This window comes from Oreochromis niloticus, linkage group LG10 (genome assembly GCF_001858045.2).
Source record: "Oreochromis niloticus isolate F11D_XX linkage group LG10, O_niloticus_UMD_NMBU, whole genome shotgun sequence".
NCBI lineage: Eukaryota > Metazoa > Chordata > Actinopteri > Cichliformes > Cichlidae > Oreochromis > Oreochromis niloticus.
In genome coordinates, this window is record NC_031975.2 from 33,724,114 (window position 1) to 33,744,123 (window position 20,010).

The window sequence follows — 20,010 nt, forward strand, 5'->3', positions numbered from 1 at the left end:
CTCTGACTGGCCTCCCAATGGTCACTCCTGGTTTTCCAACATCACACATTCTATGCTTTTAAGTGCTTACTAACTACATTTACACACATTCATCGGAGTATGAATGCATGCATCCTCTCCTATGAATTCATCGGTTACCCAAGGTTGCTGACAGACATTTGGCATGCAGACTAGGGGGAGCCAGGGATCGAACCATCAACCTTCTGATCAGTAGATGACCTGCTCTACCTCCTGAGCTACAGCCACTCCCACACCCCTGTGCATGCACAGAGAAGTATGGGAAGATTGGCTTCATATGGTAGTTTGGTGTAATTTAACAATGATATTTTGTTACCAGAAGCTCAGACACATGGGCTGCATGGATGGAGTCAGAGGGAGGCTGTCGAGCCTGAAGCTCTTCTCCCATTGGCCAGGACTCTTAGAAGTGACAATGTAGAAACCTGATGGCATTCAATACAAACTGATTAATTGGAATCAATCTTTAAATCATACTGACTGATGATTCAGTAGTAATGATCTCCACGTGAAATTCACCTGAGCTGTTACCAAGCGTGTGGTCGACACTCGGGCCAGTTAAACTCGGGAAAGTGGGGCCTCTGATTCGAAACCAGTCCCCGTTATCATCTTGCTGCTGCCTCCAGAAACACATGCCCTGCTCGAAGGTGCAGGTGAGCTTGTCCTCGTCTAGACACAAAAACACATCAGGTAAAGGGAACACTCAGAGAACATGTAATGGTCTGTTTATCACATCTTACTGGACAGTGTGGAAGTGTTGGCGGCACTGTACGTGGCTATAAACCCTGACAGATTGTTGATATCATCAGAGGTGAACTCCACAGTTGATTGGTTGGTCAGCAGCCACACATTTCCAGGAGAGGTGGAGCCTGAGAACTGAGCTGCCAATCATTAAAACAGGAGATGAGTCATTGAGTTAAGGATAGCAGGTGAGGTCTGTTTAGACTGACTGTGGGATTCACCTGTGAGGACTTTGTTTGGTCCCACACCTTCATAAAGCCTCAGAGTGTCGCTGTTTTCTTCAGTTTCAAACTGAGGGAAGGTAACCTGAACTGAAAGTCCGTCATCGACCCTGAAAACAACACAACTCTTTATTAGTGAATGAAAGAGCTTGTTTTAATGTCTGTTTTACAAAGAACTCACCATTCCTGTGTTAGGGTGTGTCTGTTACACTGAGTGTTACACTGATTGTGATAGTGTGAATGTTACTGTATCTGTGTTACAGGGACTTTTTAGGACATCCTGATAATAATGAATTACAGTAGTCCTGCCTACAAGTAATAAATGCATAAACTAGTTTTTCAGCATCATTCTCTATAATTAGGATTTTTCCTAATTTAGAGACTTTCCTACATATTTGTTTAATATGTGCATTGAAGAACATGTCCTGGTCAAAAACGACTCCAAGGTTCCTCACAGTGTTACTGGAGGCCAAGGTAATGCCATCCAGAGTAAGAATCTGGTTAGATACCATATTTCTAAGATTTTCAGGGCCAAGTACAATAACCTCAGTTTGATCTGAATTAAGGAGCAGAAAGTTAGCGGCCATCCAGGTCTTTATGTCTTTAAGACATTCCTGCAGTTTAACTAATTGGTGTGTGTTATCTGGCTTCAGGGACAGTGTGGGATTATTACACTGTCTTATGCTACGTTATACCTCTAATTAAAGAATTGTAGAATCATTATATTGCTAAAGGCCACATTATACCTCTGATTAAAGATTGTGAAATCATTATATAGTTCTAGGTTGCATTATGCTCCTGATTTAGAAAAGGTGAAATTATTAGATTTATTAGACTGATTTGTATTACACTATACTGCTGATTTACTTTGAACAAAGCACAGCCTCTGCTGGCATTTGGAAAACTGGACCATGCCGCCATCTTCCTTATGCCTGTTTACAAACAAAGGCTAAAGCAGCAAGCACCAATCCGGAGGGAGGTCGCACGCTGGATGGACCACTCAGTGACCGCGCTGCAGGATGCACTGGATGATGCAGAATGGGACATGTTCAGCGCAGTTCTGATGACATCAACATGTTTACAGAAGCTGTGGTGGGATTTATTGGGAAACTGGCTGATGACACAGTAGAAAGAACTATCATCCGAACGTTTCCCAACCAGAAGCCGTGGGTGGATAAAAACATCCGTGTCACTCTGAGATCGCACACCGCTGCCAACAATGAAGCACTCGTCTTCGGTAATATGGACCAACACAAAGCTGCATCTTAAAACATGCACAGCGTGGTCAGAAAGGCAAAGTGGAGCTACGGAGAAAAACTAGAGTCCCAGCTACAACAGTGTGACTCTAGGAGCCTGTGGAAGGGACTGCGGACAATAACGGACTATAAACAACCAGCTTCTTCTGTGATGAATGGCTTCACTGGCTGATGAGCTGAACACATTTTATGCTTGCTTTGACACTGCAGCAATTAAAACAACAAATGGCTGTGCGTGCACGGAGTGCACCAGTGAAGACAACGCTTTCATCATCACAGAGCATGTCGTGAGGAAAGCTTTCACCAGGGCGAACAGATGCAATCGCTGGTCCGGTCCTGAGAGCCTGCGCTGCCCAGCTAGCACCAGTGTTTACGGAGATCTTCAACCTCTCCCTGGACCAAGCAGTGGTTCCCACTTGCTTCAAAGAGTCCATCACTGTCCCTGTCCCGAAGAAACAACAGCTTGCTTGCCACAATGATTACCGCCCAGTACCACTGACTCCAATAGTAATGAAGTGTTTTGAAAGACTGATGAGAGATCATATCACCTCTTCACTTCCTGCCACCATTGACCCACTTCAGTTTACATACCGGACTAATCGTTCCACAGACGATGCCATACCTCACCTGCTCCACACATCCCTGAGTCACCTGGACACTGGCAGAGGGGATTATGTTAGGATGCTGTTCGTGGACTACAGTTCAGCATTCAACACAATAATTCCCTCTAAACTTTTCACCAAGTTGAAGTATCTAGGACTCAGCTCATAACTGTGTCAGTGGATCCTCAACTTCCTCACAGACAGACCCCAATCAGTGACAGACCCAAAGGTTGATTCTGTTCATCTGGACGTAGTGTTTTCAGTGAGAGAAACGTTTCGTCACTCATCCAAGTGACTTCTTCAGTCTCAGCTGACTGCAGGTTTAACCAACAGTACATTTGCATAATGACAGAAACTAGCACCACTGAAGGAACAATGGGCTGGGAGGTCAGTTCTTTCATCATAAGTATGCAAATTCTCATGACCATTGATCAACAACCACTGATCAAAGCACACTGATCAAAGACCACTGATCAGTGGCCATGAGTACCATTGACAGAGAGTTGTGGAATGGCTGCAATCACAGCATCGTAAGATAGCGAAGGCCATTCCCCTGATCATCAGTGGCACGCCAGTGGAGAGAGTGGACAGTTTCCAGTATCTGGGGGTACCGAGCTTTGGCTAAATGTAGAACAGGCACTATTCAATAATCTAGAGATTTCAGACTTACCATTAATCAGCTCAAACATCAAACAACATGAATGCTTTAAAAGCATCAATATAATCCCATGCAAACGTACACCTATCTGGAACAACCCTGACATATTACAAAACAAAAATATGATTAATTTTTCAGATTGAAGTTGTAAAGGAATTAAATAATTGAAACATATATTAGAAGGAACAGACTTTAAAAAAGAAATTTAAACCCGGTCAAGTTGAATTACAAACACCATCAAGTGTGGTACAATTTCTTACTCTTAAATCCCCAAATTATTGTCTAAAACATACATAACACACTCTAAAACAGATTAACCCTTGTATGGTGTTCGTATTTTTGTTACTCAGCCAGTGTTCATGGGTCTGGTGGACCCGCTAGAGTTTTGGCTTTCCAATTAACACTATCAAACAATTTTATGTTAAATTACTCAACAGATGTTTACTTTATCCCAATTACGAGCCATGTGAACAGCAAACATGGTTAATTTTTTCCTTTTACCTTTGTTCGATCACATTTATGAATTAATGTGCTTCTCGTTTTTTGTCAATAAAATGTTATAAAAAAAATAAAATCAGTTCTAATCAAGTGTACATATCCTTATACCATATTTTGCAGGTTTTGATGGTATATACTGCCTAAAGGGGCAACGGCCTCTAAATGGCATGGGTCTCACAGACCCGAACACCATACAAGGGTTAATCAATGTCCCTTCCTATTGCTAAATGGGAAACAGATTTATCGATCAGCTTAGACCAAAACTTCCGGTCTCAGGTATGCATAAAAACCTTTCAATTGGTTAAAATTCCCAGTCTGCAATTAATGCAATACAAAATACTAGATAGGGTGCACTATACAGGTCATCGGATGTTCCAGATGGGCTTTATGTCTTCCAACAACTGCTCACACTGTCAAGACAATACACCGGACAATTACATCCACGCTCTTTGGTTCTGTCCACCAGTTCAGAAGTTTTGGCGCGAGATATGTGAAGACTTATCAAAGTGTCTGAAATGTAAAATTCCAACTTCCCCTTTAGCGTGTTTGCTGGGCAGTCCACATGGTTTTTACTTTTTTGCCAAGAAAACAGTCCTCATGAACTGGAAAAATAAAAAATAATCTTAACTCTAACCAATATAAAAACCATCTAATAGATCACATTAGTCTTGATACAGCCTCTGCCAGCACATTAGATCAATCCCTCTGGGCTCCTTTGATCGGCTCCATCACCTAGCGGGGGTGGGGGGTTGTAGTTTGGTCCCGCCTTCGATATTGTGGTTGATGTGGAGGTAGGGATGGGCTTAGGGCGTTTGGAGAGTCCCTAGGGACGTTGTCCCTGGAAGGCTCAACCCAGGGGTTGTGGTCATGACCTAGTTAGAGGCTCTGGTGGCTCTTAGATGGTGGCTCATGGCTGCGTGTAGCAGGCTGTGGGAGGGTCTGTGCTGGCAGACGTAGGTTACTGGCCTGGTACCCTGGCTGCCCCTGGGTGGGGGCGTGAGGGCTTGGGTCCTGGGGGTGCTCCGCCTCCGTGCTGGGGCTCTGGCTGGGCCTTGGGGGTTTCGGTCCTCGTTGGTGTGTCGTCGAGGTTGTGGGCGGGTGGGTGCACAGGGGCTCAGCCCTGGCGCAGGGGGCCTCTGGTGCATCGGCCAAATTTGGGGGCTCTTCAACTGGCAGGGAGGTTGTTTCATCCTTGCAGGAGTTCACTCTGCAGGTGGGGGAGAGACATAGGAGAGGATGGGAATGGACTTAACCATGGTGTCTATTGTCTTCTGTAGCCTGAATGATGGGGTGGGTGCAGTTTCCTCTGCGGTGGGGTCAGCCCTGGGTCCTGTGGGGCTTTGCGATGCTGCTGCCGTGGGCCCCAGTCTGGATGGGCCTGGGCTCCCTTGCCTTGGTGGGTTCCAGAGGGCAGGGGTACCTACTGGGGTCAGTGGGGGAGCTGGCCCCAGGGAGGGCTGCTTGCCCTTCCCTTCCTTCCCTCCCCATCTCCGACTGCCTCCCTCTTCCCGCTCCACCACAATCACCAACACATGCAGGGCCTTGGGGTGAAGGTGCGTCACTAGGGTGCAGGGGAGGCACCCCCCCGTCCCCTTCTGGCCACCTGTGCCTTAATTTTATTCCACAACATATACATATAGGGCCTTGGGGGTGGGCACGTTATACGGCGTCCAGAGGACGGTCTGTGTGTTCAACCTCACCTCTGGACATTGAGGGTTCTCGGGAGGGGCCGTGCTGACATCTGCTGCTCTCTGGCAGGAAGCACCATGCCCTCCCATGTTTTAGATGCACTTTAGAGCAGCATGCAGCAGGAGGAACGAGGTATGGGGTTTTGTATGCGGTCTTGTCTCCCCCCCTGGGAAAAGGGTAACATCTCCTGGGTCTAGGTGCAATTTCCTCCTCTGGGGGCTAGAGTACCTGGACCCCGGTTATAGAGTACGTTTGGGGAGTATGATTGTGTGTACAATGTCCATTGGTGTCTGTCATTACGTTGGGTGAGTGCTGAGTATTTGTATATGTGTGCATGAGGTTGGGAATGCATGTTTGTGTCTGTGTGTGCCTGTTTGTCTGTGTCTATATGTCAGGTCGGATCTTAAACTCCACCTCCCTGGGGACATCTCAGGCCCTCGAAAGTATGGCGGCCTATCTCCCCTCACCACACTCCCTGCCGGTGGCTGATGCCCTCAGGCGTCGGTGCATTGGTGGTTCTTGGTGTCTGGGGCTGGGAGCTCAGGTATGTACCGGCTCCTGGTGGCTGCATGGCGGGGTCTGCCGCCCGTGGCTCGGTCGGGCCTCTTGTGGGGTGTGGGGGCTCCTCAGGCCTCCGACTTCTGGGCCTGTGGCTCGGTTCACTCTGGCACAGCTGCCTGCCGGCAGAGCCCGCAGGCTCGCCACTGCAGCCCCTCTTGTTAGGATGCCTGGGTCGTTGACCCAGGGTTTTGAGTTTATTATATTTATCATTTCTAGTCTTTGGTTTCTTTGAAGTTCTGTCTGATGGTTTATGTCTCTGTGTTATCCTTAGTTGCTGTCTCCCCTGTCGGCTATATCCTCGTGTCCAGTCAGTGTCTGTGTCTGCCCTGTTCCCACCTCTGTTCCCTCTGTAGTGCTTGCCTGTGAGTCTGTGTCTGTAAGTTCAGTCTGTGTTACTTCCTGTTTTACTTTGAAGGTCCGGGTCTTATGTGAATGTGTCCTGCTTTGCTTCCTTGTCTCGTTAGTTCTGATTTCTCCCAGCTGTGCCCTCCTTCTGTGTCTCATTCCCCTCGTTACTTCCCAGTGTACTTAAACCCTGTGTTTCTTTGAGTCAGTGTTGCGTCGTCCCCCATGCTGTGTGTATCTCCCTGTGTTTCCCGTGAGTTTATGTTGTTTCCCAGTTTAGTTTAGTTTAGTTTAGTTTAGTTTAGTTTAGTTTAGTTTAGTTTAGTTTAGTTTAGTTTGCTTTGCTTTGTATGCTTGTTTCCCTGTGCCAGCAAATAAAGCTGAGTATTTTGAGTTCATCCCTTGAGTCTGAGTCTGCACTTTGGGTCCACCACTCCTCCTTGCCAGCCTGCCACACAGCCACTCTTAACAGAACGACGCGACCATACTATGGACCCAGCAGACTCCGTTTGGTATCGGCGACCCGCAGTTTCTGCCTTCCTCAAGGAGAGCGTGAGGCAGGAGGCTAAGCATGCCCAGGAGCTCCAGTCACCCTTCTATGGGTCTCGTTTGGCTTTCGGAGGGCCCGCAGCCTCCAAACTGCCATGGCCACGGCCGAGCCGGCGCCTATGCCTCGGGCGATCAGATTGAGCACGTGCTCATTCTCTCCAGTCGCTACACCTCCGCCTCCACCCCTGGATTACCAGTCCGACAAGAAGGTTAAGCGGCGGAGGAAGAGGGATAACGTGACGCCGGACGTTAGACTCACTCCGCTGCAATCCTTCGCTCTGTTTTTGGGTCTGCCACGTTCTGAGCTTCACAAACTCTCTGCTTCCTCGTCGCAGCCCGGTCTTTTGGAGGGTTCGCAGCCCAGTTTGCCACCTTCCACTTCCCGGAGAAAGCGACGTTCACGCAGTCGCCACTCTGTCTCTGCTGAGCCACTCCCCGTGGTGAGTTATAATGACTGTTTTCATTCTGCTCCCTCTAAGCTGGAAAAAGACAATCATATGAACACTGCTAAAACTGAGACTGTTAGGACTATTACACATGGTGGTGGTAGGAAGCTAAAAAACATTTTAGAGGATTCTGTGTTTTCTGACCCTGCTCCTTCGCCCAGTTGTGTTCCTGCTCCCAGGGCGGCTCGGGCCCAGCATTCCCCTGCACCTGTTTCAGAGCTTCAGGTGAGGGAGGCTGAGGTCCAGCTGGTCCCTGCTCCGGTGCCTGTTGCGGCACCCGTACCTTCTCCTCGGGTGGGAGAGGCCGGTATCCGGCAGGTACCTGCACCTGTTTCTGACCTCGCTGGAGGCTCAGGTGAGCCCGTCCAGCAGTTTTCTTCAGGTTCCGGAGGCTCAGGGGAACTAGCTCAGCTTACTGCTAATCCACCACCTAACCCACCATTACTACCATCGTTACAACAGTCAATAGAACTTAAACTTCTATCCATAGCTCAAACGTTAGCTCACCTCTCAGCTCAGTCGCCTGCTCAGTTACCGTCTTCCTCCGCTGGAGGGTCCGAGGGGCCCGTCCAGCCTTCGTCTTCCTCCGCTGGAGGGTCCGAGGGCCCGTCCAGCCTTCATCTGCCTCCGCTGGAGGGTCCGAGGGGCCCGTCCAGCCTTCATCTGCCTCCGCTGGAGGGTCCGAGGGGCCCGTCCAGCCTTCTGTTCCCGCTGGGGGTTCTGGAGAACCGCGCCAGCCTTTGTTTGCCTCCGCTGGAGGGTCCGAGCGGCCCGTCCAGCCTTCTGCCTCCGCTGGAGGGTCCGAAGGGCCCGTCCAGCCTTCATCGCCACCACCTGCGGCTCCCACGCCGTCGCCTGCAGTGCCACCACCTGCGGCTCCCACGCCATCGCCTGCAGTGCCACCACCTGCGGCTCCCACGCCGTCACCTGGTCCAGCTACGGCTACGACTTCGTCCTCGCCTGGTCCAGCTACGGCTACGGCTTCGTTCTCGCCTGGTCCAGCTACGGCTTCAGCTCCGCCGTCGTCTGGTCCAGCTTCGGCGTCGCCTGCAGCGTCACCCTCGCCCGGTCTGGCCTCCGAGTCTTCGCCTTCGTCCGGTCTGGCCTCGGCTACAGCTTCGCTTGGTCCTGCCTCGGCCACGCCGACGTCCGGACCACATCCTGCGCCTCTACAGCGCCGGCCTCCTTCCAGGCCTCTGATTACACGTCCTGGTCCTGCTCGTCCTGTCCGGCCTGCTCGTCCTGCACGTCCTGTCCGGCCTGCTCGTCCTTTCTGGCCACTTTCCAAGCCGATGATTGGGCGTCCTCGCTGTCGTGGACGGCCTCCTTCCGGGCCGATGATTGGGCATCCTCGCCGTCGTGGACGGCCTCCTGACCTGCTCCGTCGCCGCCGGTGCCTCCCGCCCGGCCGGCCTCCTGACCTGCTCCGTCGCCGCCGGTGCCTCCCGCCCGGCCGGCCTCCTGAACTTTTTTCTGGACTCTTGGGTCGTCGTCCTCCGGGCCGGCCCCCTGAACTTTGTGTGACCTGTTTTTCCTGGCCGCCTGCGCCTGTCGTGCGCCTATGTTTTGTTATGTCGCTTTCTGGGCTCCGGTGTTTGCACCTTTTTTGTTTCTGGCTCCTTGTTTGGTTTGTTTCGAGCCCTCCGTCCTGTTTCCCCCACCGCCCGCCCTGGTTGGGTTGTTTTTTGTTTTGGTGTTTAGGTTTGGGCTGTCTGGGAGCCAGCCCTTTAGGGGGGGGGTACTGTTAGGATGCCTGGGTCGTTGACCCAGGGTTTTGAGTTTATTATATTTATCATTTCTAGTCTTTGGTTTCTTTGAAGTTCTGTCTGATGGTTTATGTCTCTGTGTTATCCTTAGTTGCTGTCTCCCCTGTCGGCTATATCCTCGTGTCCAGTCAGTGTCTGTGTCTGCCCTGTTCCCACCTCTGTTCCCTCTGTAGTGCTTGCCTGTGAGTCTGTGTCTGTAAGTTCAGTCTGTGTTACTTCCTGTTTTACTTTGAAGGTCCGGGTCTTATGTGAATGTGTCCTGCTTTGCTTCCTTGTCTCGTTAGTTCTGATTTCTCCCAGCTGTGCCCTCCTTCTGTGTCTCATTCCCCTCGTTACTTCCCAGTGTACTTAAACCCTGTGTTTCTTTGAGTCAGTGTCGCGTCGTCCCTCATGCTGTGTGTATCTCCCTGTGGCTCCCTGTGTGTGTTTTGTTAGATTCTTTTCAGTTTAGGTTTTGTAGATTTTCTTTGTTCAGCAATAAAGCTGTTTTGAGTTCACCGTTGTGTCTCCGGAGTCTGCACCTTGGGTCCTATTCCTGTCTGCACACAGCCGTAACATGACACCTCTGGTTTCTGCTCCGTGGCTGCTGGGTGACCCCTGGTCTTGAGCTCTCCTCAGCTCTTCCCAGGAGGGTGGCAAGGATGCCCCTCCGGTGGTCCTCCTTGGGCTCTTGCACCCTGGGGCCTCTGGATGTCTGGGGCCTGGATCTCCTCCATGCCTGCTTCATGCCCTGGGGAACGGGGCTATGGCTCCCCACACTCCCTAGCAGATCGTTGCATGGAGAAACCTTTTTAATACAAATGCGCTCATCCACACAGGTGTGCACACAGGTGTACACACGGGTGTTCACAGACACAAACTACACCTTTCTTGGCTGCTACCTCAAAGCACATGGTGCACTGTTGGTCCTGCGGGCTGCACAACAACATTCAATATTTAGCATTTACATTTATTTACTGTTAGCTAGATTAATATGATGGTGCTGTGTTTATTATGTTATTATGTTGCTCTCTTTTTTTCTTTTTTTTCTCTCAACAGGTGATCTGGGAGATTTGTTTTTCTTTTTAAGTGTCCTTTCTCACTGTCCCTCTTCCCCTCTGGTTTTCTTTTCCTTCATCTTTCTTTCTCCCTTTCCTATCCCCCAGCCATGTCTGTCCCATCTGTAACAACTGAAAATAAAATAAAATAAATGACAACAACAAAGGTCAATCAAATGGACCAAAACGGCAAGGCTGTGATGATCCACTTGGGAAAGTAAATCCGTTGGGCATCTTTGTTGGCTTTCAGACATCAATTCTGATGGCTAAAAAACCAAACGGAACAGGCAAAAAAACAAAGAGACCAAAGCCAGGAAGATCATGATGGACCTCTCCAATCCCAACAATGGATGGGAGAGGTCTAGGAAATGCTTACACTACCTTAAGGCCAAAACAGAGAGAATGAGGAGGAGCTTCTTCCCTCAGGCTATTCGGGCCCTGAACCAGGTGTAGGACTGGACGCTCCCACACACATCACATCACCACATGCACTCTGTTTTGTTTTTTTGCACTCTTGGTGGTGCTGTCACTTGGTGTTCGCTTGCTTTGTGGTAGAGTATCACTTCCTGTTCCTGCTCAAACACAGTGGTGTTTCTGAGTAGCTTATCTGCTTAGCAATTTAATTAAAAACTTTTAAATACATTCTTTTGTTCATAGTATAATCTTCACGTGCTTCATCTGAAGCACACTTTCTGTGTACTCACTACCTAATTTATAGTCAAAGTATTCACTCACTGTAGCTGTGTCCCAAAACGTCGGCTGCATCCTTCGGAGGACCCGGCCTTCGCAGTCTACGTGGGCCGGGTCCTCCGAAGACCGAGAAGGCCGGAAGTGCGAGGCTGTGAAATGGGACGGTCTAGCCTTCAGATTTGCGTCACCGCTGTGTGGGTGGAGTTTAATAAACTCGGCCGTCTGCTCCTTGCTATCTAAAATATAACAGGACACTGGCGTAAATTCTCGACCGTCTCACACTTCTGTTTAATCAGTTTTCTTTTTGACGTTTATTCAGCTGTGTGAAAATCCCGGAGGAACCCCGATGGATTAATAAAGTTTTATTTAATCTAATAATTTAATTTGATCTCAGCCAACCCGATTTACTCACGAACAAATAAAACACCGAAATAAGGCAAACAATCACATTTTTAAGTTATCAGAGTGACTTATATATCATGTTTAATCTGAGTAGCGAAAGAGCGGGGGTCTGAAAATGATGAAGCCAGGAGTCAGCTGCTCTCGCCGGCTCGAGCAACCATTGAACCCCCCGGTTTGCTATCAAGCGGGTAGGTAAGAGACGTCTCCGAAAACGTCGGCGCACTTTTGCAAATATGCGATGTCTTGATAAACCAAGCAGATATTTGAAATTTACACGGCCACTTTCTCGTCTGAAAATATGTTAAAAGTTTATTTTGTGACCCAGAAAGATTAATAAGACTAATTTTAAAACTTAGTAGCGGCCGCCATTGTTGGCAGCTGAAATTTGGCTGGACCGCGCTATGAATTCTGGGATATGGTGGGCCACGAAGGACACACCCAACCCATCCTTCAAATTCGGGGAAATGAAGGACGCATTTGTCGGCCGCATTTGAAGGAGTCGACGAATTGGGACAGCCTTCGTCGCCGGGCTGTGACGTAATCGGCCTTCAAATGCGGCCTCCGGAGGATGCAGCCGACGTTTTGGGACACAGCTTGTGTCTGTACTGTTTCGCTAGCTTAGCTCGTAGCCGACTCGTTAGCACCATGGCTACTTCACCTGTCCCTCCTGCACTTTCCTGCTCATTGTGTCAGATGTTTAGTTACTCCTCGGCCTCCTTTAGCAGTAATGATACCTGTAACAAATGTAGTATATTTGCAGCTCTGGAGGCCAGGATTACTGAATTGGAGACTCGGCTTCGCACCCTTGATACACCCGTAGCTAGCCAGGCCCCTGTAGCTGGTGCAGCCGAAGATAGCGTAGGCCCCGCTAGCTGTTCCCCGGTAGACCCCAAGCAGCTGGGGAAAGAGGGCGGCTGGGTGACGGTGAGGAGGAAGCATAGTCCTAAACAGAAGCCCCAGGTACACCACCAACCTGTTCATGTGTCTAACCGTTTTTCCCCACTCGGCGACACACCCGCCGGGGGTCAAACTCTGGTAATTGGTGATTCTGTTCTCAGACATGTGAAGCTAGAGACACCAGCAACTATAGACAATTGTCTTTCAGGGGCCAGAGCAGGCGACACTGAGGTAAATTTAAAACTGCTGGCTAAGGGTAAACGTAAATTCAGTAAAATTATAATTCACGTCGGCAGTAATGACACCCAGTTACGCCAATCGGAGGTCACTAAAATCAATATTGAATCGGTGTGTAACTTTGCCAAAACAATGTCGGACTCTGTAGTTTTCTCTGGTCCCCTCCCCAATCAGACCAGGAGTGACATGTTTAGCTGCATGTTCTCCTTAAATTGCTGTCTGTCTGAGTGTTGTCCAAAAACGATGTGGGCTTCACAGATAATTGGCAAACCTTCTGGAAACCTGGTCTTGTTAGGAGAGACGGCATCCATGCCACTTTGGATGGAGCAGCTCTCATTTCTAGAAATATGGACCAATTTATTAAACCCCCCAAAATATGACTATCCAGAGTTGGGACCAGGAAGCAGAGTTGCAGTCTTACACGCCTTTCTGCAGCTTCTCTCCTCCTGCTACCCCCCCAAAAACCCATCTCCATAGAGACTGTGTCAGCTCCCAAACAGACAAAAAAGAAATTAAAAACCAGCAATAAACAACTTAAACATAAAAAATCACAAAGAAAGAACAATACAGTATCCACATCTGAACCAAAGAATAAAACAGTGAAATGTGGATTATTAAATATTAGGTCTCTCTCCTCCAAGTCTCTGTTAGTACATGACTTAATAATTGATCAGCAAATCGATTTACTCTGCCTTACAGAAACCTGGTTGCAGCCAGATGATTATGTTAATTTAAATGAATTAACACCCCCGAGTCATTCTCACTACCAGAAATCTCGAAGCACAGGCCGAGGGGGCGGTGTGGCAGCAATTTTTCACACCAGCCTATAAATTAACAAAAGACCAAGACAGACTTTTAATTCATTTGAAAGCCTGATGCTTAGCCTCGTCCACCCCAGCTGTAAAACTCAGAAACCAGTCTTACTTGTTATCATCTATCGTCCACCTGGGCCTTACACAGAGTTTCTCTCTGATTTCTCAGACTTTTTATCTGATTTAGTGCTCAGCTCAGATAAAATAATTATTGTGGGTGATTTTAACATCCATGTAGATGCTAACAATGACAGCCTCAACATGGCATTTAATCTGTTATTAGACTCAATTGGCTTCTCTCAAAATGTAAAAGGACCCACCCACCACTTTAATCACACTCTAGATCTTGTTTTAACATATGGCATAGAAACTGAACATTTAACAGTGTTTCCTGAAAACCCTCTGCTGTCTGATCATTTCCTGATAACATTCACATTTACAATAATTGATTACACAGCAGTGGAGAGTAGACTTTATCACAGTAGATGTCTTTCTGAAAGTGCTGTAACTAAGTTTAAGAATATAATCCACCCACTGTTATCATCTTCAATGCCCTGTACCAACATAGAGCAGAGCAGCTATCTGAACGCTACTCCAACAGAGGTCGATTATCTTGTTAATAATTTTACCTCCTCACTATGTACGACTCTGGATACTGTAGCTCCTGTGAAAACTAAGGCCTCAAATCAGAAGTACCTGACTCCGTGGTATAATTCTCAAACACGTAGCCTAAAGCAGATGACTCGTAAGCTGGAGAGGAAATGGCGTGTCACAAATTTAGAGGATCATCATTTAGCCTGGAGAAATAGTTTGCTGCTTTATAAGAAAGCCCTCCGCAAAGCCAGAACATCTTACTATTCGTCACTGATTGAAGAAAATAAGAACAACCCCAGGTTTCTCTTCAGCACTGTAGCCAGGCTGACAAACAGTCAGAGCTCTACTGAGCCAACCATCCCTTTAACGTTAACTAGTAATGACTTCATGAACTTCTTCACAAATAAAATTCTTATCATTAGAGAAAAAATTACCAATAATCATCCCACAGATGTAATATTATCTACAGCTACTTTCAGTACCATCGATGTTAAGTTAGACTCTTTTTCTCCAATTGATCTTTCTGAGTTAACTTCAATAATTACTTCCTCCAAACCATCAACGTGTCTTTTAGACCCCATTCCTACAAAACTGCTCAAAGAAGTCCTGCCATTAATTAATGCTTCAATCTTAAATATGATCAACCTATCTCTAATAATCGGCTATGTACCACAGACCTTCAAGCTGGCTGTAGTTAAACCTTTACTCAAAAAGCATCTCTAGACCCAGCTGTCTTAGCTAATTATAGGCCAATCTCCAACCTTCCTTTCATATCAAACATCCTTGAAAGAGTAGTTGTCAAACAGCTAACAGATCATCTGCAGAGGAATGGCTGATTTGAAGAGTTTCAGTCAGGTTTCAGAGCTCATCACAGCACAGAAACAGCTTTAGTGAAGGTTACAAATGATCTTCTTATGGCCTCTGACAGTGGACTCATCTCTGTGCTTGTCCTGCTAGACCTCAGTGCTGCGTTCGATACTGTCGACCATAATATCCTATTAGAGCGATTAGAACATGCTGTAGGTATTACAGGTACTGCACTGCAGTGGTTTGTATCATATCTATCTAATAGATACATTTGAACATGTAAATGGAGAGTCCTCAATTATGGTGTTCCACAGGGTTCGGTGCTAGGACCAGTTCTGTTTACATTATACATGCTTCCCCTAGGCAGCATCATTAGAAGACATAGCATAAATTTTCACTACTATGCAGATGACACCCAGCTCTATCTATCCATGAAGCCAGATAACACACACCAATTAGTTAAACTGCAGGAATGCCTTAAAGACATAAAGACCTGGATGGCCGCTAACTTTCTGCTTCTTAATTCAGATCAAACTGAGGTTATTGTACTCGGCCCTGAAAATCTTAGAAATATGGTATCTAACCAGATTCTTACTCTGGATGGCATTACCTTGGCCTCCAGTAACGCTGTGAGGAACCTTGGAGTCATTTTTGACCAGGACATGCTCTTCAATGCACATATTAAACAAATATGTAAGACTGCTTTCTTCCATTTGCGCAACATCTCTAAAGTTAGAAATATCCTGTCTCTTAGTGTCGCTGAAAAACTAGAATAGAATAGAATAGAATAACTTTTTATTGTCACTGTTACAAGAACAGTGAAAGGCAGTTTGGCATCTCTCCATGTGTGTGAAGTACACAATAGCGTAAGTATTTACACAATGACAAATTTACATTTACACAAGAAAGATATGTACAAGTTATACATACACCTGCAAACATACACGCACATACATACATATATGTATATATACATATTTGCATCCGTACATGCATACACACACATATTTCCACATACACGCTTACATCTATGTACATACACATACATGCCATCTAACTAGCAGGTGCATTGAGAGGTGCAGTGTGATCAGTGATATTGCACATTGAGTGTGTGGGGGGGGGGGGGGGGGGGGATGATATTGCACATTGAGGGGGGGGGGGGGGGGGGTGCTGTTGGAACTATACTAAATAATGTTATAATAAATACAGTTTAAAGAGGTAAAGGTGTTGGTTGCATTGAAGTATAAACAGAAATACGATTTATAAATAAGGTGTAATGTCCATGAGTGTTGGCAGTGCAGTTATCCTCCAATCAGGGTGGAGGTAGGGCATGTTTGCCAGCCTGTGGGTAAAAACTTCTGTTGAGTCTGTTTGTCTTTGACCTGATGGACCTGTAGCGTTTACCAGAGGGAAGGGGGGAAAAAAGTGAGTGTCCAGGGTGTGAGGGGTCTTTGATGATGATGCTGGCTTTCTGCTGAAGTCTGCCAGTATAGATGTCTCTGAGGGGGGTTAGTGAAGTGCCGATTGCCAGCTCTGCTGCCCTCACCACCCGCTGCAGTTTCCTCTTGTCCTCCGCAGTGCAGCAGTTGAACCAGAGTGTGCAGCAGTAAGTCAGAAGGCTCTCAATGGTGGAGCGGTAGAAGTTTACTAGCAGTCTTTGGGGTAATTTGGCCTGACGTAGTTTCCTGAGGAAGTACAGCCTTTGTTGTGCTTTCCCTACCTGGTGGGAGATGCTAGTTCATGCATTTATTATTTCCAGGCTGGACTACTGTAATTCACTATTATCAGGATGTCCTCAAAACTCCCTGAAAAGACTTCAGTTAATCCAAAATGCTGCAGCAAGAGTCCTGACAGGGACTAGAAAGAGAGAGCAGATTTCTCCTGTATTGGCTTCTCTTCATTGGCTCCCTGTTAAATCCAGAATTCAAAATCCTGCTCCTCACATACAAGGTCTTAAATAATCAGGCCCCATCTGATCTTAATGACCTTGTAGTACCATATCACCCTATTAGAGCACTTCGCTCTCACACTGCAGGCTTACTTGTTGTTCCTAGAGTATTTAAAAGTAGAATGGGAGGCAGAGCCTTAGTTTTCAGGCCCCTCTTCTGTGGAACCAGCTTCCAGTTTGGATTCAGGAGACAGACACTATCTCTACTTTTAAGATTAGGCTTCAAACTTTCCTTTTTGCTAAAGCATATAGTTAGGGCTGGACCAGGTGACCCTGAATCCTCCCTTAGTTATGCTGCAATAGACGTAGGCTGCCGGGGATTCCCATGATGCATTGAGTTTTTCCTTTCCAGTCACCTTTCTCACTCACTATGTGTTAACAGACCTCTCTGCATCGAATCATATCTGTTATTAATCTCTGTCTCGCTTCCACAGCATGTCTTTATCCTGTCTTCCTTCTCTCACCCCAACCAATCACAGCAGATGGCCCCGCCCCTCCCTGAGCCTGGTTCTGCTGGAGGTTTCTTCCTGTTAAAAGGGAGTTTTTCCTTCCCACTGTCGCCAAAGTGCTTGCTCATAGGGGTCATATGATTGTTGGGTTTTTCTCTGTATGTATTATTGTAGGGTCTACTGTACAATATAAAGCGCATTGAGGCGACTGTTGTTGTGATTTGGCGCTATATAAATAAAATTTAATTGAATTGAAAAAAAAATGAATTCTTGTAATTTATAATTTCTTTTTATTCATAATTTATTTCATAAAGTGTTATTTGCACATTTTTACTGTAAATTTATAAGTTAAAATCTGCACATTTTGTAGCAATCTTTAAATCTGTAAATCTTACTGTCAAGTCTTACTGTTATTTAATGGTCGGGCATTGCACAGCAATAAGCATTTCACCACATGTCGTACTGTGTATGGTTGTGTGTGTGACAAATAAAATTTGAATTTGAATTTGAAACCAGATCATGTCAGACTCCAAGAGCCTGCTGTGTGGGGTACCACAGGGCTAAGTCTTGGGACACTATTCTCTTTCTTTTGTATATTTTCCCCCTGGGTCAAATAATCAGGAAGTTTTTGATGTGTCTTATTGTTTCTATGCTGATGATTTTCAGCTCTACTGATCTTTTATGAGAATTGAATATTTAAAGTTGTCCTTCTTGATAACTGCTTTGGTAATATCAAACAGTGGCTCTCTGACAACTACTTGCAGGTGAATTCTGACGAGACAGAAACCTTAATTATCGCCCCTGAGAACCGAAAAATGCCTCTTCTGTTAAACCAAACCTCAGAAAACTTGGTATTATATTTTTCTAGCCATGTCTTTGGAGAGTTATTCTCTTTGATTAATCAGAAACTGATGTTTGTCAGCTAAGAAATATTTCAAAGCTTTGAACTCTGGTATCAACAGCTAAGTGAGAGATGATTATTCATGCCTTTATTTCATCTTGTCTTGATTATTGTAAATGCTTTTTATAGAAAGATCTTGACAACCTGCAGTTGGCACAGAATGCTACTGCTAAGCTTTTGACCCACAAATGAAAGAGACAGCATATTACTCCAGTTTTAATCTCTTTACATTGCCTACCAGTACATTTTAGAATTTATTTTAAAAAAGTAATCCTTACTTTTAGAGCCTTATGTGGTCAAGCCCCAGCCTGTATTTCTGAACTTCAAGAACCCTACACCTCTTCTTGCAGTTTGAGATCTTCCAGTCAAAAACTGTTACAAGGTGTGAAAAAGGGTCATTATCAGCAGAGGTTTCAGGTGAAACCATTGTGAGACCCTGCCTCACCCTATCATGAGACTTGTGATAGTGTCTGGGATGGCATCTCAAAACCGGATTGTAGGTGGCAGACCTCTTTCAATCCATCTGTCTTCTCTGTCCAAAATCTTGCCCTGTTGAAGTGGCTCTTCTTCCTTGTGGCTGTTTGGTCTCACAATGTAGAGTTCTGAGCATTCTTCGCTGCACTGCACATACACTACGTTGTTAAGTTTGTCTTTGGGATGAACCAGTTTGTGTCTGAGTGTGTGGCTAGGTCTGAAGTACACTGGGATGTTGTGCTTGGAGAAGACTCTCCTGAGTTTCTCTGATAAACCTGCTACATCAGGGATGATGATGTTGTTCTGGTTGTCCTTCTGATCCTCCCTCGTTGGTGTCTGATGTTCTTTTCTGTGCATCTTTGCTGATTTGAATGCCTTGGAATGCCTTGCCTAAAGGCTTAGAGTGAACATTTTCTGCCCAGTGTTGTAGGGTCCTGATTATTCCAAGTTTGAGTTCCAGAGAGTGGTGGGAGTCAAAGAGGAGGCACTGGTCCGTGTGTGGGCTTCCAGTAAACTTCAGTGTTGATGTTTCCATTCTTCTCAACGCACATGGCACAGTCCAGAAACAGCAAACTGTTATGCTTTGTGTCTTCCCTGGTGAACTTTATGTTTGTATCCACTGAGTTGATGTGAGCAGTGAAGGATTCCATTTCTTGGGTTTTGATTTTGACCCAGGTGTCATCAACATCTGTACCAGTGGCTAGGTTGCTGTCCCTTGTCTGTAAACCCTTGGTGATCGTGGCTCAAGAGTTGGGAGTTTGCCTTGTAATCGGAAGGTTGCTGGGTCGAGCCCCAGCTTGGACAGTCTTGGTTGTTGTGTCCTTGGGCAAGACACTTCACCCGTTGCCTACTGGTGGTGGTCAGATGGCCCAGTGGTGCCAGTGTCTGGCAGTCTCGCCTCTGTCAGTGTGCCCCAGGGTGGCTGTGGCTACAATGTAGCTTGCCATCACGAGTGTGTGAATGGGTGGATGACTGGATGTGTAAAGCGCTTTGGGGTCCTTAGCAACTAGTGAAGTGCTATACAAATACAGGCTATTTACCATTTAAACTATGTGGTGGTCTAACAATGTGCAGATGTGACTGGGTGTGAAGCTAGTTCTGTTTTCTAAGGAGCTATCATTTTCTGTAGTCTGTAGTTGTTTTCAGATAGTCTCCACTGCAGGTGGAGGCTCCCTGAGCCTGGTTCTGCCGGAGGTTTCTTCCTGTTAAAAGGGAGTTTTTCCTTCCCACTGTCGCCAAAGTGCTTGCTCATAGGGGGTCATATTATTGTTGGGTTTTTCTCTGTATGTATTATTGTAGGGTCTACTGTACAATATAAAGCACCTTGAGGTGACTGTTGCTGTGATTTGGCGCTGGATAAATAAAATTGAATTGAATTGAAAAAGTTGATTTGAATAGGTGCTCTAAAATGTTGT

General features: G+C 46.5%; 1 protein-coding gene across 1 annotated transcript in view; it reads right to left on the reverse strand.

Moving 5' to 3' along the window:
- tmprss15 (transmembrane serine protease 15) overlaps positions 1-20,010 on the reverse strand; it is a 43,015-nt gene that overhangs the window by 16,360 nt on the left and 6,645 nt on the right. The window contains exons 9-12 of the mRNA XM_013265225.2: positions 978-1,087; positions 756-896; positions 535-684; positions 335-440 (exon numbers count right to left, since the gene is read on the reverse strand). Of these exons, the coding sequence (XP_013120679.1) occupies positions 335-440; positions 535-684; positions 756-896; positions 978-1,087 (507 nt within the window). The remainder of the gene's footprint in view (positions 1-334; positions 441-534; positions 685-755; positions 897-977; positions 1,088-20,010) is intronic.